This window comes from Choristoneura fumiferana, chromosome 19 (genome assembly GCF_025370935.1).
Source record: "Choristoneura fumiferana chromosome 19, NRCan_CFum_1, whole genome shotgun sequence".
NCBI classification, from domain to species: Eukaryota; Metazoa; Arthropoda; class Insecta; order Lepidoptera; family Tortricidae; genus Choristoneura; species Choristoneura fumiferana.
Window position 1 is genome coordinate 10,495,402 of NC_133490.1, and position 27,303 is coordinate 10,522,704.

The 27,303-nt window shown below is 38.9% G+C and overlaps 1 protein-coding gene across 8 annotated transcripts in view; it reads right to left on the reverse strand.

The window, feature by feature from the left end:
* Positions 1–358: 358 nt before the first annotated feature.
* LOC141438859 (uncharacterized) overlaps positions 359–27,303 on the reverse strand; it is a 188,786-nt gene continuing 161,841 nt past the window's right edge. For 2 of the 8 annotated variants that reach the window (XM_074102895.1, XM_074102896.1), the window contains 11 exons: positions 27,071–27,163; positions 26,075–26,231; positions 21,466–21,577; positions 18,923–19,322; positions 18,391–18,521; positions 17,156–17,364; positions 15,763–15,891; positions 13,979–14,158; positions 8,249–8,449; positions 5,588–5,659; positions 359–3,246 (listed from right to left, as the gene is read on the reverse strand). In XM_074102895.1, the coding sequence (XP_073958996.1) occupies positions 2,840–3,246; positions 5,588–5,659; positions 8,249–8,449; positions 13,979–14,158; positions 15,763–15,891; positions 17,156–17,364; positions 18,391–18,521; positions 18,923–19,322; positions 21,466–21,577; positions 26,075–26,231; positions 27,071–27,163 (2,091 nt within the window). In that variant the 3' untranslated portion in view covers positions 359–2,839. Of the gene's footprint in view, positions 3,247–5,325; positions 5,660–8,248; positions 8,450–13,978; positions 14,159–15,762; positions 15,892–17,155; positions 17,365–18,390; positions 18,522–18,922; positions 19,323–21,465; positions 21,578–26,074; positions 26,232–27,070; positions 27,164–27,303 lie in introns of all 8 variants that reach the window. The other 6 variants (XM_074102898.1, XR_012452519.1, XM_074102899.1 and 3 more) reach the window with 6 other exon arrangements.

Sequence of the window (27,303 nt, forward strand, 5' to 3'; positions counted from 1 at the left end):
CTCGTTATACATATATGGTAGGTTAGGTCTTCATCGATGATATCTGGAGGGAAGTCCGATTCGTTCCGTGGGGGAGGGGAGAAGGAGGGTGTATAAGTACGTATCCCGGTCATGTTTTTATTATTTATTTACTGTCGAGCTGAAATTTGGCATAACTTATGATGAAGTTTGGGGGCAATATAAATTCTTGTGATCCGGGCAGAATCCTCTCCGCAGGAGAAAACTCAAGAATTTAGGTAAGTATTAACTTGAAACATTGGTATAAATATGTAGTTTGGATGACAATAAAACGTGGGTAGTCAGCAAAACAGCTTGTTATATAAATGATTTTCTACAATAAGTAACAAATAAAAGACAATTTAATTTCACAATTTTATTTAGGTGTTCATTTTTAAGTAACAACTGAAAACAAACACGCTATTATAAACCCGTAGCAAAGCTATCTTTCATATTACTATGGAGAATCTAGACATGGTAGGGATCGATAAATTACAATTTGAACCAACTCATATGTTTGTCTATGAAAGTACTTTCACTTTCTCGGATAAAATACAATGTGTAATAACGGAATAATTTTATAAAAATTTGTTTTATTTGTGCGTAAAATAAAAACACGGACAATTAGGAACTCTCAAACAGTACCAAACATAACAATACAAATAAAACTGATACTAATATTAATAATGTAAGTAGGTACTTGCAGTACACCTAATATTACAATTGTTATCTAAAGCCTTATAAATAATAATCTTTCGATCTCCAGTTAGAGATGTAAATAAAAGGCTGACTGAATTTTATAGAATGAGATAAGTATGGAATTTTTGAAATTATAAATCTATTTTTGTGTCATGTAAAACTAAAAAACTTTAACTTCTCCCGAACTAACTAAAGGCTCAGACCTAGTAATTAATCAATTATTTTCTCCCATAGGAACAAAACATTGCATCTAAACTGTACTTGCATTAGCGAAGTACCACAAAATTACTCATTCATTACTAGGTATTATCATTTTTAAATCAATTTCATGTTTAAATGTGTCAATCAATCAACAATATAAAAAGCAGAAACTATGTTTCTGATCGTCCGAATATTTTTTCGCGGACTCTTTTTATAATATTGTCGTCAGGTGTCAATTTCCAGTCCAGGCCTTTTTGCTCTTCTTCTTGAGACTGCGTATCAAAGATATCACGCGAACAATTTCTCAGTCGCGGCGTCAATTTCTTTTTATTACAAAATCTATCATTTACATTTTTTTTCTCAACACTCGCTTGTCGAGGCTTTTTCCATACTTTAGGCTCCTCTTCCTTCATAAGCACGTTCGGCGGCGAAAAATACGAAAAAAAGGGACTAGAGGACTTTTCTGTTTTCTCCTCTGGCATTTCGAGAAAAGAGAAAGTGTAGTCAGCGTCGACAACTTGCTCCCTTACGTAGGAGGTGACGTGGCGACGGCTAAAGGATTCATCCAGGTTTACACGGCGTTCGTTACCTTTACTGAATTTTAAAAGGTTCTGGCCCTTCTTGACCGTAGTAATAAAGTCGTGATACCTCTCGACGTTTCCTGCGCACCTGTAGCAGATGGTCGTGAGCGGATCCGTTTCGTCAATAACTACTTTTAGGCACACTAATATTTTATCTATTATACTAGACTTGCGGCTGTAACTGCCGAATAAAGATACATTGAAGTTATTCTCAGATAAACATAGACGGCAAGAGTTTCTTGATATTTCCATTGCTTTTTATTAAAATTGTTGATATACTTGTATTATTAAGTCCAGCGAACTGTAATTAATTTATTTTATGTACAAGTACTTGTTTATTGTTGCTTCGCGCCAAAAGGTGAACTGTGCTGCGATTGGTTGTTGCAATTTTTCGGGTTTGTTTGGATTCGAAGCGGCAAAAAGAAGATTTAAATGTTTTAATACTTAAATTTTGAATAAATAATTAAATATTTGCCAAAAAATACTACATTTGGTTGGACGGCTCAAATGTGCTGTAAGTATACATTGACTTAAAATGAATTAAATTTTGAAATTTAATTTTTTAGATTATTTCATTTGTAGAACCTTTGCCTATTAATTACTACCTATTTATTTTTCTATTTCATGTTTAGCTGTTTTATATAAAATGTTATAATACACTTACATACCAATTACTAAAAAACATAACCATATCATTAAAGAAATGGAACACGCACTAAGTAATACCATATGAAAATATACACAAATGCACTTACATATTTATTTTAAAAGGCAGTGATTTATAACATAACTTTCGGTTATTTAAGGGTAGGGTCATGTGATATTAAAAGTGTGGCCGTTTATTTTAATATCCTAGCAATATAATCATAAATACTTAAATAAACCAAGTACTTACATACTTACTAAATTAACACACTCGGAGGTATTAAATATAACGTGATCCATGATCGTAAAATATTTAATTGATACTAAAATATGTATTGCAGTCGTCGTTATAAAGCGAAGCATTATCTTAGTTGTAACAGTTTTAAATACTGCATTTTATATTTTTCTCTACATCGATGTCCAATGTTCAATATTGCAAATGACTAAAGTCGTGGTTAATATGTTGAGCTTGGAGTTTCTCTTACTACAATATTTTCAACCGTCAACATCGTTACATTTCATTTTACAAAAAGAGATACAGTGTTGTGGACAGTTGTATTTGTGAAATTTGAGCTGTCACCGGTGAAATTTCCAAAAGATCTTAATTCTGTCAATAGATGGAAAAATCGTGTCTTATCTAGCCGGGTGGCTTGGACAAAGCAGCAAAAATGCATTTCTCACTTCCAATATTGAAATCGAAACCATTCGAAATTCGTCTACACGTTGTCTTCTTCCTTTTTGCCCCAGAATTTATCGAATCTCGTGCGGGCCCGGTCGAGAACTTCAGCTGCAGTGAGACCATCCGTCGAGCATTCGTTAACGACGGTTGTATCTACCACCCCAGGAGCCTTTTGAGTAGCTTCAGTTGACTTCTTTACTACCTCTTTAAATTCTTGGACAGGGGTCTCAGGTGTCAGTTGGTTGCTGCTCACTCCGTTTACCCCATTGACTCCATTGATACCGGTAAGCTTGTTCATGTCAAGTGCCTTAGTTTCATCGATAGGGGTAAGGCTGACTGGAGTAGTGGGAGTTTTGTCAGTGCGCTTGCTCAGGCTATTTGGGGACTCGCTTTTTTTCAGCGAGCGTATAGGCGACATCTGCTGATGATGGATCGGAGCGATTTCTGGAAAATTTTCAAGGAATGTTCAGTTGTATGCTGTTGTTGACAAATATTTCAATTTCAAAAGTTTCAAATTGTTTCAAGTTTCAAATTAGCATGTTTTATTAATTAGTAAAATTAATAATGTTTAATCAAACTTAAATATTCGGGGCAATGATATAGTAAAGATATACTATTGGGTCTGCCCCAACAATTGCTCATATCCATATCGCATGAAGTATAAGTACTAGTTTGTTGACAATAACTTTTCACGCGTGTAATGTTATTGTGTCGTAGGTACCAATGTCCTTGACTCGACACTTAATTTTAACTAATTTGAAACTTCTACAAGAACAATAAGCACATACAGATATTAACGTCAGCTAATAGTCGGTACCTATATAAAGTAGCTTTTTCAATATACACAAATATTTTCTAACCACCTACATAATACATAATTAATGTTGAGTATATTTACACAGTACCTATATATCGAAGAGTACTTGTTCCTATTGTATAAAATAAGAACTAATCTAATAGAAAAGTTTGTAACATTATGCTTTATGACGATCAAATAGAGGCACATGCTTTCTTGAAAGAGAGCAAGTATTGTTTTTTATTTAATAAGTAAATAACATTTATTTTGTCTCAAGTAGATGATTTTGCTATTAAGAGCATGCAAGCTAATGTCTAGAACCTAAGGTATAATGATTGGAATAAGAAACCTCGTGTGAAGAATAGCCTCAAAATACTTAAAACTTATAAGTACTTAACTTATTTTAGTTTTAAATGTTATTCTTGCTTTATTATTACAGAAAATGTGATGAATTACGATCGAAAAAATACCACTTTAAATTTTTATCATCAAAAATATTATAAAATTAATGATTATATTCTCATCAATTTAGAATTCATTTATTGGAATTTTTTCGATATCTACTAAAGATCTAATAAATCAAGTCATTTGTAGGTACTACCTAATGCTCTGAACAAAAAAATACCTGGTACTGCGTCTGTCATTGAATTCAATCTAGTTATCGAAGAACAAAAAATTAAAGCTTAAACGGGTTACTAGACCTGTAACGGATTAGGCTCGAAAAACCCGCTTTCCCGAAACGTACACTGTCTCTAAAAGTGCACTTGCCAATAGGTACCCAATAGGTCCCCGCAACAAACGCCAGAACTATTTTAAAGGTACCGCTAAGGCTGCTCCCTTCCAATAGGAAGCCCGCGTTGCTCTAAGTAGTTGCCCAACCTTCAAAATAGGTTCAAAAGTTAGAAGAGTTGGCGTGGCGATTATTTCCGAAACTAAATTTTATCGAAAAATATTATTTGAAGACCCCTACCATTTTTACTAGACCTATTCAATGAAACTACACAGAATGGTTCGAGCGAAAAAAAATTGAACCCCACTTTGTATATGACAGGTACCCAAAATTTATTTTTTGTAGTTTTTTACCATTTTGTCGGCGTGAATAATGTACATACATATAAGTACCAACTACCAATAATGTGTGAACTTTGGAAAAGTGCACTTTTAAAATAGTGCACCTTTCGCAAAAGTGCCCCAATTAGGAAAATGTACTTTTTGGGAAAGTGTGCGTTTTAGAAAAGTGCACTTTTGAAATAGTGCCCTTTTCGCAAAAGCGCCCCAATGAGGGCTAAAACACAGGCGAAATATTGCTAGATAGCGGTAGTATCGTGGGGTTTTCTTGATGTTACGGTCTTGCTTGCAATCGGCTCATTTAGTTATTAGCCATAATGTCAAAAAACCACAGGATACTAACGCCATCTATCAATATTGCGCCTGTCTTTAAGCCCTCATTGGGAAAGTACCTTTTGGAAGTGCACATTTAGCGGAAAGTGTACTTAAAGAGAAAGTGTACGTTTCGGGAAAGTGGGTTTTTCGCGCCTAACCCCCTGTAACTGCATGTGAGCCAGCACACGATCCGTTTGTAACCCGGTCAGACGGTGAAATGACTTCATTGAATAGCCAAGACAGGCAGCATGCAATAGTGAACATGTCGAGCGGAAGAGTGCCAAACAAGTGACAGTGCACGCAAACATCGAAACAGACACACACACGGACAAGTGAATACATACGTGGTAGACGTCTCAGCAGAGCACGGATAAATAAAAGCATTTTAATTATTGGATTAACACAATTTAATCATGAACTATTGAATAAATAAAATTATATTATATAAAACAGATTATAGTTTTCTGGTATCAATCGTGTGTGGTGCTTATGTGGCAGTGATCTCTGTAACTTTGAGTCTGGTGAGTTCACTGTCGCATGGCTGTCTGTCACACTCATTAAAACGTGAATGGCCGATGGTCTAGGCGGTGGCGGTGGTCGTCGTACCTGGCGGCTTCACTGCGTCTTCCGCCACCGAAGCGCTCTTAAACTCAGAGCTAGGGCGCTTTACGCTCTCATCTGAAATGTGGTGAGCGAGTTGTATGGCCGGTGACGTGACATGCGAGGTAAAAGTTTACGTTCTATGTCCACAAATGACAGTGACGTTTCGATTTTGTAATTTTAACAGTGTAAGTCTATGGCTTCTAGGTTTTTAAGAACCAAATGTGTATTTTGTGGGCATAGAATAAAATCAAACGTTCAATAAGATGATCTGAAAACAATAATGTAATGTCGTCGGAGATGAATGATGGTAAGTATTTTAATGAGTGTTTTCGTGTGTTATCTAATTACGAATGCACGATCGTGTGTTTCTGATCAACTGCCGTCAGTGTTGCAAGCTCTACTGTATGCTAGTGTTGCTATATCTTACTATTCACACGTCATACAAAGGCTGAAGGGAAAATGTAAAACTTATTTCGCGTGAAAAAAGTTTAATGATGGCTTTAAGTAGGTATATATTAATAAACTTGGTCAGAATTAAAAAATATATAAAATTAAATACTTTTACGGTGAAAATATCTGTGAAATGAATGTGTATGGCTTAAACTGCTTCAGAAATTATTTTGTCTATTTAATTAAATTAAATTACATATGCTCATAACTAGGTATTTATAATAATTTTCTAAATAAAGAGTTTATTTTTCTTACACACACAAAAAAAGATAATCAGAAAATTTGGTAATGGTCAATAGCAAGAAATATTGTCGATTTTATTTTATTTTAGGTAAGCTAGTAATTTTTCACTTCTCATGCTCTTAAAATGTTACTTTAGTCTCTGCATATCGGGACTAAAGCTCCTTTTTATTCTCCAGGGATTAAAGTATTTTTTAAAATTTACGTTGGGGGTAAACAGCCAACACGGTTTTTGTGAACGGAGGAGCTTTAGGGCGTGGAAATAACCTCAAAATAACAACTGTGCAAAAATATAAAAAAAAACACGATTTAATTTCGTGCAACAATTAATGATTACGTATATCAATTATATTAAGGATTAATTCATTTTATTATGCATAGTCTAATTAGTTTAAAAATAGTTTTAAATTTTGAAACTGTTGGCTAAATATGCAAGCTTTCAAAGCATCACTTCATAAACAATAAAAGAAAAGAAAACCGCGCAACTTTTTTTTTTCTATTTCAATTTTGAACAGATCCATTAGTCGAGCGTATGTTTTTAAAAAGTAATATTGTAGGTACCTAATTTTAAAAAGAACATTGTTTTTTTTTCTCGCATTCAAAGTGAAAAGTAGTGTTTAACGCGAGACTAAACAACCATAATGCCACTCGAACTATAGCCACCCTCGCTCTGCTCGGGTGGCTCAACATCTTGTGTCATTATGGCTTGTTTTAGTCCCTTGTTGAACAACCTACTATTATATCCAAACTAACTCATTGTAAGTGTTGGTAAGGGCCGTTACAAACCGCACGCCAACAGCATATATTTCAATTAGGCACAGTTAGCCGTTGCCGCAGTTGCAGACTGCAATCGTACTGCAATCGAAAATATATGACTGTTGCGGTAACGTTGCAGTTGACTTACAGCTCGTTTGTGACGACCCGGCATTTTAATTTTTTCCAACAGCCAATTCTAAATCAGCAGATAGGTATTTTGTTCTCATACCGACATCTTATTCGATTGGGTTATTACTGGGTCCTAAACTGACAATGAATAAAATAAAGAGCTTATATAATCTTTATTTAAGCTTATATAAGCTTTATTTGTATTAGTATTTGGTTTTAAAGAACTACATTCAATTTGCACATAAAATAGTGAAAATAATCAGAACCAAATCCCTCCTTTAAGTGTTAGGTATATTTTACAATTGACCATCACCATTGAAAATAGTGTGCAAGAAAAAGATACTCTTGCACAAAGAATGGTCATGGAACTATTTTACGCACCAACTGTGAAGTCAAAGTATTTACAAAATACCGAAATCGCTACGCAAAATAGGTGTAGGGTAACGGCACCAATTATGGACATTATGGACAGTAGTACCCAGTCACGAACAAGGAGTTAAAGCCTTATGGCTCACCATTCATGAACTTTACTAGTTTACTAGTGGGCCATATTTCACGACGCTACAATACAAGTTACAATTTACAAGCGGTAATCTCTTTTCAATGCATACTGTTAAACAAAGACTACCGCTTGTAAATTGAAACTCGTAGCTTCGTGAAATAGGGCACAGTTATCTGAACATTAGTGATATTAGTTTTAGGGGCTGTTTCACCATCCATTAGTGTCAACCGACGGTTAAATGTGTTGCCGTCTCCGTCTATTCGAACAAAACAAATAGTGACGGCATCACACCTAACCGCCAGTTAACACTAATCAATGGATGGTGAAACAGCCCTTTAATAAAAGTAGGGTCTGTTTCTTAAAGTTTGGGTGAACGGAAAAAAATACATTAGGTATTGCTTCTTTTCCATAACTGGTGCCATCGCCCTGATAAAAACAAAAAATAACGCTTTAATAGGTCATCCATTTTTGTTTCACACTCAACTTTGCGTTGCGATCTAAATAACAATGAAATTCCTTCGGTCGTTTAAAATAGCTTCACATCTAACTGCATTTGGCACCGAGCGTCCTTAGCAGGCCTAACTCACCGCATTTCACGTTCTGAGTCACAGTAAACGTCTTCCCGGTGTCCAGAGGGACAGTCCAGTTCACGGGGTCGGGGGACCGCATGTTCATCTGCTCCGGGGACTTGACCCTGGTGGGTTCTGGTGGGGACTTCACCACGGGGGAGTCGTCGAAGAAATGGTCTTTCGCCACAGAGGCGCTGCGGTGGGCGGGGATGTCACCGTCTGTAATAGTCGGCGGGTGTCTTAGCTGGGTCATTTAAATACATAGACATCTATGTACATTACTTATGTAACTTACTTAGATGTCGATGAGTAAATAGGTAAGTCGAATCGGATAGGTTAATAAGGACTCGCACGGCTATGCTAATATGATATCCTACACTTCAGTCTACTAGTGACCATGGCCACTGTAACGTCGAGATAATTATTAGGTAGTCGTTGTAGCCTGAACCTTGTAGACTGAACCCCACTACATCTAATGTAACATAAATAACGATATAATAAGAAATCCTCCCCTCCTTCAATCTGTCGTATACCACGCGCCATATAAATCTGCCTAAAAGTTCATTACTTAATAGTTACTCAGTTTTGACGCATTTTTGAGATACATTTTTTATGCGACGTCTTTACGTTACTCCCGGATTGTGTTCGAATCGCTTAACGGTATAGTGCCTATTCAATTATTGGAATTATACCTTTATAGTTTTTGTGGTACTAGTCGGGGCAATGAACTTTTAGTCAAAGTTAGGCGGCGGAAGGTATATATTATAGAATAAGATCAAACTACACCATTTCCCACCCATGTGTAAGGAAATAAAACTATTTTTAGAACATTTTTCCACCAAATCCTGTCACGTACTGCTCTTTATCTGCAAGGGTCGAAACGAGCCAGTCATTTCAAAAACCAAGCCTTGTTTCGTACGGACTCAGTGGCGTGCATTTCAAGTAAGCAGCACCCGCACTCACCCGCCAGCACTCTACCCTACCATGTTCCTCTACCCTGCGACCCGAGCGTGCGGGTGCAGTTACTGGCGCTGCCTACCTGAGGTGCACTATGCACTCTACTGCATGGGCTTCCTCACTACGTTAAAATAATGTTCCAATAACATCTGCAGAATCTAAACGAACTTTTCAACTCATAAATGGGACCTGAGACCTTGTTTTGCTCATATAAATGAAATGGGGACAATCAACTTTTTTACCGACACTAATCTGTCCGCGACATTTTTCAAACAATTGCAGATTTTTGTAAGTAGGTAAACATGTTTTTTCTGTAATTTAATAGATGGTGTACATCAACTTATTAAACCGTGAAATATCTTGTTGGAAGTACGATTTTTTGGTAACGCCACAGACAATTTTGGTAACGCAAGAGAAGCCCAAAGTGTCGGTAATATTGTTGATTGACCCAATGACGAGCGCTTTTGCAACCCTTTCTTACTTATTACAGTTTTAAACAACATAATTATTTTGTAATACCTTAAAACAACACGAAACCTAGTTATTTCGAATCCAAAGTATGAAAACATCACAACCAACATGTAGTTATAGACCAGCCGTTACCCGCGACTCCGTCCGAGAATTCGGTTATGGCTATCCCGCGGGAACTATGCAAATTTCCGGGATAAAAACTAACCTATGTGCTTCCCCGGAACTCAAACTACCTGTATACCGAATTTCATCTAAATCGGCTCAAAAGTTTAGACGCGATGAAGTAACAAACAAATAGACTTACAAACTTTGGCATTTATAGTATTAATGGAATGGGAATAGTGGGAATATTAGTGGGATTATTATATTAGTGGGATAACTAAGGGAACTAAGAAATCTAAGTCAGAGTACATTCAACTAAAACATAACAACAAATCTAATCCTAAGACACACAACAATCAATAACCATTTAATCTATACAACTAATTGACAGAACAGATTTGTGGTCAAAGAATGTGTTTGCATCTTAGAGCGTTTATACTTGCTGAGCTGGAACGTTGCATTTTTGTTAGTTTTTCTCGATTATTCCATAAAAATAACGATTTTTAAAGAATAAAGTCTATCACGAATAATTATTGGAGTAGACACATTAACTTATATATTAAGAAGAATTCTATCAGACCACATTTTTAATTTTCATTAAATTTTTATGGAATAATCGAGAAAAACTAACAAAAATGCAACGTTGCCAGCTCAGCAGGTATAAACGCTCTTAAGGGGCTGTTTCACCATCCATTGATCAATTTAATTTGACGGATAAATGTGATGCTGTCTCCGTCTATTCGAACAAAACAAACAGACGGCATCACATTATTCGTTAGATAAATTTAATCAATGGATGCTGAAACAGGGGCTAATTATTTCAAATGCAATTTTACTAGGTACAACACAAATCGATGACTAACACATAAGTAGGTATCGTGAAAATATCCAATTGAAAATAACACATCGCATGCAAGTAAATTGGTAGAACTAAAATAATAAAAAGGCTAGCAACCTGTCACTATTGTACCGTTTTTGTCAAACTGCAGGTGGTAGGACCTTGTGCAAGGTCCGCCCGGATTGCTACCACCATCTTGCTCGCTAATCCTGCCGTGAAATAGCAGTGCTTGCACTGTTGTGTTTCGGCGTGGAGAGTAAGACAGCCGGTGAAATTACTGGCACTTGAGGTATCCCATCTTAGGCCTCTAGGTTGGCAACGGATCTGCAATCCCCCTGGTGTTGCAGGTGTCTATGGGCGGTGGTAATCTCTTACCATCAGGAGACCCACGTGCTCATTTGCCATCCAGTCGAATAAAAAAACTAAACCTAAAATTGCTAAAATGACTCCTAAGCGGTATCGTTTCGTGTGCTCTGCCTACCCCATTCGGGAATACAGGCGTTGATGTGTGTGTGTGTGTGTGTAAAATAATAAAGTAGGCGTTTTTGCATACAAGTTATATTTTGAGGATTTTTGTGAAAGTGCCTTTGTGAAAGGTAATTTTAAAGTTCCTTCCTATCTGGTATAAATAGTACCTGCCTACCTCGGTAGATCAATCAAAAGTACAGACTTCGGCTACACGCTCGTCCTGGTATCAGTTCAGTTTATCATTCTGTTCAGAATAATGACAGAATTAAGGTCACAGCTCATTACAGCCCCCCGGCACCCGACCAGCACCGCCTCGCCTCAAGCGGTTATAGTATTCTTCATATGGTTTTGTATGGGGGAACACCCAAATACTCCGAAATATTTTATTCCGAATTTGCTAATTCCGATTTTTAAAACTCCGATTTTCACAATTCCTAAGACATATAAATTCGATACTTAAAAACACGAAATTTATTTGTCCGAATTTCATAATATCGATTTTTTTAATATCCGATTTTTAAAACTCCGAAGAATGAAAAGCATGAAATGTTATTGGCCCGAAATACAGTATTCCGATTATCAATTTTCCGAAATTACATCGCTAATTCGGAAATATGACATTCGGCAAAACAAACTTCGTGGTTTTAATAATCGGAATCTTGATTTCGAATCTCGAATTAATATCAATCAATTTAGATAAATTGACCTGCATACTTGGATTAGGTTAGGTTAGAATTGCGACAAGGCGCGAAGCGCCATAACTGCGAGGAATAGGAACTCCGCGAAGCGGAGCTCCGTCGACCTTGTGTCACATTGCTGAAAATCAATAACAGTAAATACTGTTTTAGGCCAATCTAACCTACATAGCTTAAGTTAATAAGTCGGGATTTATTATTGATCGGTGTAATGATATTCGGAATTTTGAAAATCGGTATTTTAGTAATCGGAATTCGTATTTTTGACATTTCGGATTATTATTGAGTCGGACTTCTTATTGTTCGGTTTATTAAAATTCCGAATTTTGAAAATCGTAATTTTAAACATTAGATACTTACATACTTACTTTTAATTTTCGGATTTATAAAAATCGGATTTATGAAGAATCGGAATAGTCATATTAGGAGTTTTAAAACATTCGGAATCATAGAAATCGGTATTTTGAACTTTCGTGATTCCGACTTTCCGAATTTCGTTTTTCGTATTTATGTAGTGTACCCTTTGTATGGGTATGCGCTCACTACAGTGACTCCGATGCGTCACCGGATCGCCTCACTCGCGAGGCCACGCGAGGACGGCGAGTGAACCACTCGGTGACAGCCCGCTGCTCGCTGCCATATTGATTACTAGGAAATTCGTCGAGGTCCACTCGTTCTCAACGTGGCGTCCACCCGTGGACCACCTGTCGACAACGCGTGGACGTCGAAAGTCGAGGCGGTGCTGGTCGGGTGCCGAGTGGCTCTAATGAGCTGTGACCTTTACCGTGTAACCCTCTCAGACTGATGGACTCATGGCCCTGACTTACAAAAATTAAATGTTTCAATAATATTCGTCAATGTGAAAAACTAACTATACTGAATGAACTTAGTAGGCATTCGTCTTCAGCCTACTTCCCACTGCTGGGCATAGAGTCTTGAGAATGAATTTGTCTGCCTGTCGCTCTATCGCGGCAACTGTCGGTGCAGTGACATTGATACGCTTGAATTTTTTTAACCAGGAAGGTCACAGCTCATCACAGCCACCCCGCACCCGACCAGCACCGCCTCGCCTCGAGCGGTCCTCGAGAGGTCCACTCATTGTCAACGCGGCGTCCACCCGTGGACCACCAGTCGACAACGAGTGGACGACGAAAGTCGAAGCGGTGCTGGTCGGGTGCCGGGTGGGTCTAATGAGCTGTGACCTTAAACAGTGCAAATTTTTCTATCACAAAATACTTGTCACCCTTCTATTATTATATTTACATACCCTCCCAAACATTAAAATCTACGGTGGCGGTGCGTTTAGGAGTTGTGGCACACGGACGGACAAGTAAACAAACAGTCACACCGGTGACGTCAAGCCATTCCCAATCGGTGCCATGTGACCGACGTTGCGTTGACGCACTGATAAAAACTTTTTTTATTTCAAAATTTAGAAAACCAAGCCACATTAAGCAACAGTCATGCTAAAGCTTGAAGCCACAGTATTGTCATTATCAAATAGGACGAATGCATGTACGTTGCAAACGACGCCAATTTGAAAATTGGCATATTTTTATTTCACGCGCTGCGCATCTCTACATCACCTCGCTTCATTATAATCATAATGCATGCACGGAATTGAAATTCCTGATCCAGATTTAAAGATTCCAGATTGAAAGAAAAATACTGAGCTGATGTAATAGGTCTTTATCGGATTTTGTAGAGAGATACGGGATACGATTGCAAGTTAACCTACATCATGAGGTACAGGTGCATTGAATAATGTTTTGCTATCGTATTTTGTCAGAAAAGTTCATTTTTTCATGCTTTCTCAACTAGCTTACTGAGTTAACTGAAGTTAAATGTGAAAGTAAGATAAATACGAACTTATCCCACGAAATGCGATGGAAAAACACCAATCACTAGATCTGTACCACCTGGGGACAAGTATAGACCCACCCCAGTGTTACGCAAACGAAACATGTCTGTAAGATCTAACGAGGTTTTTATCTTGCTTCTGCGGTACTTTAGTAGCAGAGTAGCAATGTTAAAATATGATAGTTTATGGATATAGAGGCAGCGAATGCGTCAAAACACTTTCCGTGTGTCTCCCATAGATACTTCTGCAAGTTTAGCAGCGCTCATGCATTCGTCCGCCATTTTCCAATCACAGGCACAAAAGCATGGACCCACATCACAACAGAGCGTCGACGCAACTGCCACGGTTGTACGCACCCAGCTTAATTCCTACTTTGGAGACGCTTCGACTCCGACGGCCCCTGCCCGGTGTCGCAGCCCCAACCCCTGAGACCCCTAAACTGACCCCGTTCACAGGTTTGCTTGGTGCCGACGGCGACCGCCCTCCCCTCGATGTCGACCTAACTCTAGCACTAGCCCCTCTACTCAACGGCAAACCTACAGGAGAAAGTTCTACTAAGAATTTTTGGGTAATGAGAACTGGCTCTGAACATGCTAAGTCTAGGTTTTGGGGATGGAAGACATGTGACAATGTTGAATTGAACGTACCTAATCGACTTGAAATATAGGAGTTTCCAAGACTAGAGGCCATACTGTCTAACCCATTTAAAATCACAATCAGATCCACTATTTCTTTCTGTCAATCATTATAAAAAAGATGAACGTAGAAAGAGATATTGAATGCAATTACGAGCGTCCTCAGACCCAGAAGACCCTAGAGAAGATCCAAGAAGGCCTCAGATCCGTGTAACGCACAGATAGATACTTGCAATCGTTACTGATCAGATCAGATCAAAGTGCGAGATCTCACGCTGTTTGATAGAGAGAAATGATGAATGCGACAGATTCTGAGCACGTTAAACAAAATGGCATCGTATCTTGATGAGACTTAAATGGAATCTGATCTTTTTTCTTATAGAGAAAGACATCGACCAATAAATGAACAATGCTGAATCGAGAAACTCCTTTTATTGAAGTCGGTTTAATTTAATTACATATTGTAGAGCCAATTTCTCATTACTACGCCACATCGGAGTAGGTACAAGCATCAGGCAGGAGCACAACAGTTATATAGTCATGTAGGTACTATACACAAGGGAGTTACTAGTAGATTCAATAAACATTCTCTACCATTAAACTATACACAATATTGTGGAAGTACAACTCAGATTAAAGTAATAGCCCTCTAAAACAAATATTGCTCTATTATAGATATAAGTCTTCCACAAAGATCAGAACAGTCAGCTTGTTGTTGCTATGAAATGGACAGCTCTGTATTAAATCACAAAATAGAAGAAAGAGGTTGTCCATAATGCTCAATTTATATCAGAACCTGTGTCACTGCGTTCGTTTTATTTTTTAGTCCCATCTCGTGGTCAGATTTGGTAGCTAGCTTCGAAATGCTAAATGCGTGATTACATGATTTAATTTCTCCATCTCCATTTTACCAACAGACGTCCAGGCGGGAAGAACACCTTCACTCGTATGTAGTTAGTGTTCCATTGGTTCGCACGAAACGGTTTGCTTCATCTTTCATAATGTGAACTGCTAAGGAATGGAATTCGCTCCCATCGTCTCTATTTCTAGATAGATACAACCGATGGATCTATAACGTTAGAGTGAATAGGCTGTTACTGAATCAGTGAGATACCTTTGGCCTCATCTGAATTTTTATCAGGTTTGAGAGAGAAAAAAATGCGACCTCGTTTCGTAGCCGGTTACGAAATGTGAACGATTTTCCCCATCTTGTAGCCAGTTAGAGAATGGGACCATATTTTTGCCATCTCGAAGCTGCTACCAAACCTGCTGGTTGGGCGTTATGCAAATAACTACATTAGAACGAAGTGCAGTTGGATCTCAAGTCAACACCTCCATAAATGATTTTCGGGAGTTGTAGACCCTTCTATAGGAGTGTTCTGTTGAATTAACCCAACCAACTGCTGAAATATTCTGAAATAATTTTCAGACGTTTTGTCTGGGTGTATTGGCTTATAGGTATAGTCTAGGACTTTGAAGATAGATCTAGATAGTAGACTACTGACCGGTGGGCTTAGCTGGGCGCGGGTGCGCCTCGTGGCCGTTGGGCAGGTGACGCGACGGCGCGGGCGCCGGGTCGGCGGAGCGCGGCCGCCGGCGCGGCGACCGGAACTCGCGAGGCTCGCCGGACTTAGCTGGAAAAGTTTGCACAACTATTATTGAAGTTTTCAAGAACTCTGAAGAATATTACGTGGTAAATATCCGGAGAAATATCTTAGGGCTGCACTAATCATTAGGTAGAGTAGGCAACTGGCCTAGGGACCCCGTGCACGCGCAAAGACATCGAAAATCATATTATTTAGTTAAAAAATGATTTTAAATTTTGTATTCTCTATATCTATCACTAGTGTTTACCCGCGGCTTAGCACACGTAAATCATCAGATCCAGCAGCTGATTTGAAATATCGGGATTTATAAACAATCATGTCAAATTTCATGACTCCAAGCCCAGCGGTTGTTGTTTCGAGATTTTATCCCTATCCCGTGAGAATATCGGAATAAAAGTAGCTTATGTTTTATTCCAGATGTCCAAATCATCTAAATCCATCCAGACGTTTCAGCGTGCAGGAGTAACAAACATACTCACTCACTCACAAACTTTCACATTTATAATATTAGTAGGATTACTTTTTTCGACCCATTCTGTCAGTTGAATTGATTGAACTTGAAAAGAGCTGATGATCATTAAACGGCTAAGAGGCCCTGAAATTGCATGAGGACCGGATATAGTAGTATTTTCTACTAGCGTTTCCAACCTCTATCAGTATTCTGTCGTATGTATACTTAGGCCTCCTTACTAGCCCTCCAGTTGCTTCGGTTGGAAGCGGTGTGAATCCACCGTGAACCCGCGGTTTTGACCTGCTCAACCGTCCATTTCATTGGTGGATGTCCAACGCTGCGCTTGCCAATCCATTGTCTCCATTCGAGAACGGAGGCTTCGGCCATCTTTTTTCTGCGCTATATGGCATGCCCATTACAACTTCAACGAGTTAATTCGCATAGCTGTCGGTGACTCTCCTTCTTTTACGTATCTCCTCATTTCTGATTCGATCGCGTAGAGAAACCCCGAGCGTAGCTCTCTCTATGGCACACTCAGCAACTCTGAGCCTATTTATAGGATATAGTAAAGCACCACGTCTCGGATCCATATGTCATCCATCACTGCCAACACACTTGGTTAAAGACTTTCGTCTCAAGGCACTGAGGAATTTTGGACGAAAAGACATTGTGAAGTTTCCCAAACGCTGCCTATCCGAGTTGGATTCGGCGATTGACCTCCTTTTCGAAGTTCACTAGCAACACACTGTTTAAAGACTAGAAGAACTGACATCTGCACGTTTCGCTGCTGGACACAGCCACAGTTCTCTCTTCTACTCGTATACCGTGAATAGCTCTTACCATCCTGAGTGGCGCCCTCGTCGAAGCTGCCGCCCTGCAGCTTTTTCCTCTGCTTCTGCGGCGAGGTCTTGTGTGGCGAGCGCTCCAGAGCTTTAGTCTCCTGCAGCTTAGCGTGGATGGACTGGTGAGGAGCGGAACGGAACGAGCGGTACTTCTTCGGGGAATGGTTCTTCGAATCTTTGCCGTCCTTCTCATCTCGGGGCAGAGCCCTAGGGAGAGAAAAGGATACATGAAGAGTGTTAATTTAAATGGGCAGTCTGCGCCATTGCGTGGTTTCCGCAAAGATATAATTGGGCAGTTGACACCAATTACAAGATACAACTGCAATAAAATCACTTTATTAATACTGAAAACCAGATAATTTTTAATGTAGGCACTGTACAAATTTATTTTTAGTTGTTCTGAAATAAATAAATAGTCAATTAAGTTGACCAGTAGTTAAAAATAAATCACAGTTTGTTGTTGTTTTTTTTAAATAATGGCTCTGTCCATCGGAGGACAACTTAAGAATTCGCGTCTTGTCAACTCACAAAAAGCAAGTCAATTGATTGGTAGTGTCAACTACTCAATTGTCGTTCTACTCGTAGGCTAACAAGGTCAATAATCGATATAAATAACCAAAATATATATATTCGTCCTTCTCATTTTGACCTAGAGTGAAAAGGACGACGTAGCACCTGATGAAAATGTATTAACCTTAAAAAGAATATTATATAAATTCTTCTCTTAGTTGAAATTTGAAAGCCAGCTGTTCATTTTCGCCAAGTTTAAAACAACTCAGAAAAAAAACATAATGATAATTGATGATGGATATATAATATCGATAAAGGTGCATATCACGCTTTATAAAAATAATTTTTGGAGGCTGATGGTTTATGCTACGTAATAACAGCATGTGAATCAGCTTATTTTTGCATGAAGCCATTCATTGCTCTGCACCAGCTTCGTTGCAAACTCAAAAAAAAAGCGTATAATATCCGGCACGAAAGACCAGAAGCAATTTCAAACAAACATAAAACTCTCAATATATTACCAGTGACTCTTATAGCGCTATTATATAACAAACTCCTAAAAGGCTACACTCTTCGTGATACTTAGAATCTTAGGGCATAAACGCTTTTAAGTGGTTACACAACGGATAAAATAGCTGCAGATCGGTTGCTGTTATATGACAGCTATGCGACTCCTATACAGCTTTGCGTCTGGTCCCCCGCTACAGTCAGTGCATCACTTACTTGTGATTCGTGGAAGCAAGTGATAGGGCCGACAAGGAGGACCGGCGTGACACCTGGTACCAGAGCTCGATTTGCTTATTGTATAGCTGTGTGATGTGCTCGGGCGCTAGCTCGGTCCCCCAGCCGCGGTACTGTCGAATAATGGCAACATTACAAGCATGAACATGACACTACTGCGTGGTGATGCTCTGTTGTACAACGGTGGTATAATGGTTTATTTATTTATAGTTTTCTTTTTGTATTAACTGGGATATTTTTATAATTCAATTGGGCTATTCTATTAGTGCTGGGTATGTTCACTTCATGGTTAAAAATGCCTTGAAAATCGCGTGTGAATGGGTGTGAATCCTGTTCATTAGTTCACTGATATCATTTCTTCTTCAAATTACTATGGAATTTGTTGTGAAGTAAGCGTTGATGCGATATCCGATCTGGAGTATTCTTGAAGTTACGACGGTTGATGGTCGTCAGTTCTGCGCCTCGGCTGGCATTTTCAACGATGAACTGAACATCCCCTTGTGCAGGCGCCGACCTTGTACTCGCCGGCGCGCTTGCGCAGGTCCAGGACTTCGCGGTACCAGGATTCGCCCTGGCCCAGGCCGAGCGGCTGCAGGCCGGCGGCGCGCAGCGTGGTGGCGCTGTCGTCGCCCGCTCCGCCCCCCGAGCCCCCCGCGCCCCCCGCGGCCCGCATCGCCGCCGGTGCCACCTCTCCCCTCGCCCCCTCAGGCTCCTTCAACATCCTCTCGCTCGCCTCGTCAACCTTCCCTTTACCCCTGCATTTCGTAAATGTCCCTTTAGACGCCTCGTACACGTACTGAGAGAACGGTCTAAATTTCTTTTTGTACTCGCTTTTGTAACGTTTCCTATTATCTTTGGAACGATCCTCCCCGTTGGATATGAGTGCCGATAGCGCGCTACGGAACGTCGATTTTCTGCAAAATTCCATTTTATGTCTTAGACGTTTGGATTGAGTTTACGATGATGATGCGGCAAAAGAAAGAGCTCGCGCCGAGCTAGGTAAGTAAGGAGACATGCTTCAAATAATTGACAAGCTCGCATGGTGAGGTTAGGATGGCAGTCCTGGAAGAGTCTAGAAGGATCGACGCCGGCTGTGCTCCGTGGCGCCGGCGCTACTCGTACTGTGTTACAAGTGTTATATAGGTGATACATCGATATACAATCTAACAAAAATTTGGATGAACGTTCACATCGACAAAAGTGCAAGACACAACGATATTGATATAAAAAATATAACTATTAGCTGTCATTCCGGACTAGTGTTAGTAAACTAAACGGCCTAACACCGCCACCGTGACGAGAGTTGTAAGCAAATATCAAAAACGAAATTTAGACTTGTTCTGCGGTACCCAGTAGTATATTGAGAGAAGGAGATAGGGCAGAACATGCACGGAGAGCCTGTTATACGACCTTTATACAGCTATCAGCGCTACAGACACGATTAATATACGACTATAGCACTAGCAACGGTAGCACCATACCACTATAACACTAACGGTGCCACTGTATTACCACTATAGCACTACAGATGGCGGTAAAGTCGTATCAAAGGTTCTCCGCGCAAGGGTTAGTATTAAGTACACAAAGCTAGACACAGAAAAAAATTGAAAGCTATCAGCAGTGATCTTTTCTCTTTTTTCTTCACCTGAAAAAGTTATGTTTTCAAATTACTTTAATCATGAAAGAATTTATAAAAATGGATTGTTATTGGAAAAAAATGTATCTGAAAAACAGATACTTAAAATATGCCCGGATATTGACGGATTTGAAAATAGTAATATATATACTTAGATAAAGTTTGTTTCTTTACATAATGTGAGTGTAGTGATAATAAGTGTTCATTTGAAGATTATGTGTTAAATTTTGTGTTTTATTCTGGAGATAGTAAAGGCCCAGTTGTGACTTCAAATGATATCGATGAAGTTGCAAATAAGCTGCTTTAGCCAAAGCAAAGCTTGTTGTGATGGTTTGATAATATAACTAACAGTAATAAATAGTGAATAAGATATGAAAAATTGTTTCTTGTAAAACGTAAGTAGTAAAAGGTAATAAAAAAACATGCAAAAACAAATGTAACAAATTAAGTATTGTTAAAATTATTTGTACACTAAGAAATTTATAAACATCTAAAAGTTGTAACGGATGACTTAGTTCGAATAAATGTACAAGAAACAATTCTAAGATATGATAGGATGAAAATATAATGAAAGCATTATAATATAGAAGTAGTAAAGCTGAAGCTACAGGGTCTAGAAACTGGTGTAGCTCGCGAGAAGTAAGAAACAGTTCCTGACCTATTGTCTACTTCATTACAGCTGCCTCTTATTTCATAAAGCAGTGAAGTATAAGCGTAAAGTATACATCTCATATAGTCAAAATTTGGTACGCTGTTTTACACTTACGAACACGAATGCGAAACACGCACACATTTAAAATGACCAATAGTGATATTTTTAGTTGACAGGAAATCGTGTATTATCAGGTTTTATAAAGTGCATAGTGGAATTATTAGAGAGCACCTTCCAATTCCCTATGGCTAAACGAAATACTCTTGTGATTTGAATCACCTTTCGGATATTCTGCATGGTGAAGTATTTTAAAATAACAATTACAAAGGTAATCAAGCTGTAAGAAGTAGACAATTAACTACGCGCGGGTGACTGGAGTTTGTTATAAACACGAAATAGCCTTACTTAACTAGTCATATAAGTGTTGCGACCGAGCCGCTTATGCGACTCGTCGAAACATTTTTCAAAGCACTTTTGCTGGATTTTATCATAACCACCTTATAAGTCATATAATGGTCACATAAGACAGGTTTTACAATTTTATAGACAGAAAATTTAAATAAATCACAGAATGGTGAGGAACTAGGTTCAAATTCCAATTACAGCTATTTGATTTTTCTGTGTTCTCATTCCGATGTACTAAAAATATGGCACGTAAAACTATTGACATTAATAGTGATAAAATACAACCAAAAATGCTTAGAAAATGTTTTGTTTTCGTATTTACTTACTACCAATTTCACTCAACTAAACCATCATAGGTACTGACCTCTGCACGCCGGGTTTCTGTCCATTCCAGAGGTAGTCCTCAATGTAGCGACCTCGGTGGTCGTCGTGGTCGCCGTCCACATTGTTCATGAGCGGTTCGGCCTCTACAGAGCCTGGAAGTCATATAATGTAGCTTTTTAATTGATACATTTTTGTAAGCTTCAATTAGCTATGTAAATAAATCATACAAGTCTAAATTTACTTTACATAACGGGGGTTTCTGTGACAAATTTGATTTTTTTTTGCTACATTTGGGATTCTTTTTAGGGTTCCGTAGCCAAAATGCCATGTCTGTCTGTCCATCTGTCTGTCCGTCCGCGGCTTTGCTCAGGGACTATCATTGCCAGAAAGCTGCTATTTTGCACGAATATATAATATGTAAACTATGCCGACAAAATGGTACAATAAAAATTCAAAAAAACATTTTTTTTAGAGTAGCTCCCATAGACGTAAAGTGGGGGTGATATTTTTTTCTCATCAAACCTCGTAGTGTGGGATATCGTTGGATAGGTCTTTCAAAACCATTAGGGGGTTGCTAAAAATATTTTTCGATTCAGTGTTTTTTTGCAAAATATTCAACTTTAAAGTGAAAATTTTCATTAAAATCGAGCGCCCCCCCCCCCCTCTAAAATCTAAACCGGTGGGTGGAAAAATTTGAATAAATTCAGGATGGTAGTAAGTATATCAAACTTATAAGGAAACCTATAACGGTTAAGTTTTCTTGAGAATTATTAGTAGTTTAAGAGTAAATAGCAGCCTAAGGCAATAAAATATACCTAAACCTGGAATATTGCGTACAAAATACGAAATCCTTAGAAAAATATTACTTAAGTTTTTCGTAATGGCTACGGAACCCTATTTCGGGCGTGTCCGACACGCTTTTGGCCAGTTTTTTTAACTTAATAATAAAGCGAATAGGTTAATTAAATTATAAGAAACAACTAAGAAAATTTGAAAATGCCTGACATTGCTATTTCAAAGTTCTATATTTCAAAAATGCCTGAACTTATTCTAATGAATCATAGCTACGAAATACCGCAAGTAAACTTGTTTTCACGTCAAAAAACAACACTGAAATCGGCTCATCTGCTTGAGAGCTACGATGCCACAGACAGACAGGTACACATTGGCATCAAACTCATGACATCCTTCTTTTTGCTTCAGGGGTTAAAAGTATAATTTTCTAAAATTGTATTTCAAACTCAAACTCACAACATTTACTGACATAAAAAACACACTACATCACAGCAAAAACACAGTAAAAACATAAATAGAAGAAGAGAGAAAAGAGTTAGAGACGTTGCGCTGTAATGTATATTTTTGTATTTTAGAGTTAGGTTCCAGAATTACCTATCCAGTATCATTTATTACGCAGACAAATGATTCCTATAATAGTCTGCTGTGCTGAGACGGTTAACGCAATGCACAGTAAAAGTCTGACATTGAGTTTTTTTACAGCTGTTATATGACCAAATGGATTACGTAAGAGCTATTGTCGTTTTACCGACGCGGATATAAGTCGATGCTTTGCGATACATCAAGGTCACACGTGTATTTTTGATAAAACTTATTGATTTAAGTAGCCATTGGTAAAATTTGTTGCTATTTTTTAGGCCTCGGTTCCTCAAATGGGTAAAAATAAGACAAATCAATTGACATAATTATTATGAGTTGAGTGCCGAAAGTCGAGTAAATTGTGTATAGAACAAAACACACACTAAAAACTAACGATAGCCTCAGTGGCGTAGCTACCAAGGGGCTAGGCGGGGCAGTGCCCCGGGGCCCTCAAGCTCAGGGCGTCCTCGAAATTCTGCTTTATAGCTGATGATAAAGTTGCTTAGCATTTTTAAAGTATTTGTATATATAATGATTTTACTTCAAAAAACCTTACCAGTTTTGATAGCAGTGGGCCCCATTTTTTTATTTGCCCCAGGGCCCTAGGTTACCTAGCTACGCCACTGGATAGCCTGAGTGGCTTCGAGAAAAGTATGCGGTTGTGCCTTTGTTTTGCTCGAATTGGCGGGGGCTCTGCCGTGATTGAGATTAGATTAGATACGGAAGTACAGTAGGTACAGTCGAACAAACTTATTCATGCACCAGGGTGGAACCTTTTAGTAGTAAATTTTACTATCATTTCCTTGACAAAAGTATAAGATGTCAATATGACATTAGTAGCACCAAGGTTCCACCCGGTACGGATTCAGTTTGTTCGACTGTACGTAGAAAAAGGTACGTCCAGTCGTATGACGCATAAAGCTTTTGTGTTTTCGGACCTAATAACTCTACGCAGGAACCTCACTCTAGCAAGCAAGGTAAGTTAAATAAAACAAAGTATATGTGATAAACTTAAGTAAATGATGTTGTATGTGCACACTGCACAGAGCTTAAGTTATTTTTCGAATTTGGAACGTCAATTTGTTTACACGGACACGTTACTACTACATCATTTAATCGCACGTTAGTTTTTCAACTATATCAACTGGAGTTTAAACTTCCTATTCTAATAAGTCAATTCAAATTAGCATCTTGGGGTGAACTTAATACAATTTACCAGAAGTTTCTCGATTGGGGAAGCAACGAAGTAAAACAACTTTGTACGCTTGTATTAATATCTGCCGCAGCGTGCAGCAGTGTGCAAAAATATCTGACGCGTCCCACCGGCTCTAGAAATAGAGTCGTATCAGATATTATGCACGCTTTGCTGTGTCAGATATTATTGCTTATGACTGTTCTCGTCAGTCCACAGTCAGGAGGGTATTTGGGGTCTGTTTCATATCCTTACTAATTTGACGTCTTTCATTATCTTCATAATCATCATATCAGCCATAGCCCTCCCTCATAGACATCCAGTTGCTTTAGTTGGCAGCAGCCTTTATCTACAGTGAGCCTGCAGCTTTAACCAAATCATCCATTCATCTCATTAAATCAAATACGCCCTTTGAATCTCCATTTTTCTGACAACAGAACCAACTTCGCTGCAATTTTAGGTTAAATATGACCTTTTCTAAAATAAAGTAAGTGAAAAATAAAAAGTTTCCCAAAATGTAAGTAGCAGCACAATAGAGTAGAATTATGTAAATTTGGAACAGCCGTGGTGGCCTAGTGGTTTGACCTATCGCCTCTCAAGCAGAGGGTCGTGGGTTCAAACCCCGGCTCGCACCTCTGAGTTTTTCGAAATTCATGTGCGGAATTAAATTTGAAATTTACCACGAGTTAAGATTGGTTTTTTGGAATCTTTTTGTATTTTTTAATTCAATTCCAAATTTTTACTTTTACGGTCATCCCGTAAAACCGAAATTGAAAATACAAACTGAAATATAGATGCACAGAAAAAACAGAAAAATAAGACCATCACTGGAATCGAACCCAGGTCCTCGGTAATCCGTACCGCGTGCTATACCGCGTGCTACATCGGTATAGCACGCGGTAGGATTACGAGGACTGGGTTCGATTCCAGTGATGTCATTTTTCTGTTTTTTCTGTGCATCTAATTTCAGTTGTATTTTCATTTACCGCGAGCTTTGCGGTGAAGGAAAACATCGTGAGGAAACCTGCACAAACCTGCGAAGCATTCAATGGTGCGTGTGAAGTTCCCAATCCGCACTGGGCCCGCGTGGGAACTACGGCCCAAGCCCTCTTGTTCTGAGAGGAGGCCTGTGCCCAGCAGTGGGACGTATATAGGCTGGGATGATGATGTAAGAGCGAGAAAACAACGTCGCGTCGGGGATGCTAAGCTTAGTTCTGTGAGTACCTAAGCTGAAAATCTTGAGTCTTTCTCGAAAGGACTTCTAACAATAAAATTTTAAATAATAAATAAATAATAATACACGAAGACAAAGGATTTAAGTGCTTCGAAATCGAGATTGCTGAATTTAGAATGTAAATTGTTTAATATTTACTTAAATTGTTCAACAACACATGTCGTATTCCATCGTCTTTATGTGAAACATTGATATTTTAAATCTCGAAAACAGAACTTTTACCCAGAGATAACAACAAATAGAGAGATTATTCACGCAAAAAAACGCTCACGTTGGAGATGTTTCCGAGATCCCCGAAATAAACAAAAATACACAAAAAAATGTTGTAGATAGATCTATAGAGCTGGTGTACCATAACCCATCACCCGACGACAAAACTAAAAGGAAAAGCACACTAATCTCAATAATTATTTAGTGAGGCTAGGCTATGATCTATGATTAACTAAGTTGGCTAAAGTTAGTCTTGATGACGACTTTAGAGTCGTTTGTTTTGATTTGTTACTGCTAGCAAATCTTTTTTTTCAGTGGGTCTTTGTCCAGTAGTGGCAGTCTGTCGGCTGATATAGGATGATAATAGAGACATTGAAGGACAATTTCATACCTCTGCAATTCTGCATGGATTGCCTCAAGTGGACATAGTTGTGACCAATTTTTTTTTTATCTGATGATGATTATTTGAATGTTTTTTTTCATGTAAGTAGGTACTTTTAGTATTCTGAACTTTTACGCAACAACGACAGGAATAATATGTGATACCTCTTGCTGTCTTGCTCTTAATATGTGATTGCCTATGGTTATGGTATTCTTGGTGAATAAAACTTTTTATTGTTTCATTGAAGGAAACCCTACCTTCAGCGACCGCAGCCTTCTTCAACGCTCCCATGGAGATGCTTTTCCTTGGCGCGTCGGTGGTGTCTTTGGGCCACGCGAACTGGTTCCGGTACTCCGTGCTCACGATCTCGGGCTCCTTCGGGGCTATCGGCTCGCCCAGGGCTGCGCTGGTGGCCTGGACGGACATGGACCAGTTAATTGCTGGATTTGTTAGGGCCTACATACGCCAGCTGACGCGGTTTGCACGGAGCGGGACGCCTCTTGAAAAGTAGTATGAGCAGCGCTAACTGCGTGCGTTGCGTGCATAGGATTTTACCAGCACTCGGGCCACAACTCGGGCCGCAGACGTGCGCCCGCGCAGTGCACCCTTACGGTTAAAGTTCTGCGACAGAATAATTATTAGTATCCTTTCGTTGCGCCAAAACTTAAAAAAATATCCGTTTCAAAAGTGTTTCCTTTGACCAAATGTATTTTATTCTGAAACTGTGAAATATTCAGGATTTATTTCAAGGTCATTGTGTAGAACTTTATAGGTTAAGTTAGGTTAGTTTAAAAAAGCCTGAATGCCACGCTCACTTACGCACTCCTCTATCGTTAATGATATTAAAGATGGCTACTACTAGGGCAGTGACAAGCATTCGCACGTCTATCTAAATTTATCATCTAGAATGTTCCGCCCAAAAGTTAACCTAGTTTAGAAATTAATTATTTAGGTCTAACCTAAATACCAGCTATCGGCGTCGAGCCCAGTAGGTATAATCAATTAAGTCGATGACCCAAAAACTGTGACAATTAATTGACTAACAAATATTTTGTGTCATAATTGCGAAACGGAGCGGAGTCAAGGGGATTGCGCAGTAAAAGAGAAAACTAGCCTTCTAGAATGGTCGTTTCCACAAAAAAGCCGCCAGCTAGCGTAGGCCCTAACCTAAGCCTTTTCAACTGTGTCGTGACGCGAGAGATGATGGTGATTATGAATTTCAACAAATAAACAAATAATTAATAATGCGTCACCTTGGGCTCCACGGTGTCCGTCCATCGCGGCTGCCGCGGCCCCTCGGACTTGCTGCGCCGCCCGGCGCGGTCCGCCTCGTTCCTCTGCGCGCTCTGCAACAAACAGACAGACGATATGAGGTCTAGGTCACGATATGTGGTCGGATAAGAACTAGCAGCTTCTCTGAATCTATCGACCTTGAATTGGCTAAAGATGATCAAAAGTTTTAAGACCAATGTTCACGCAATAAGAG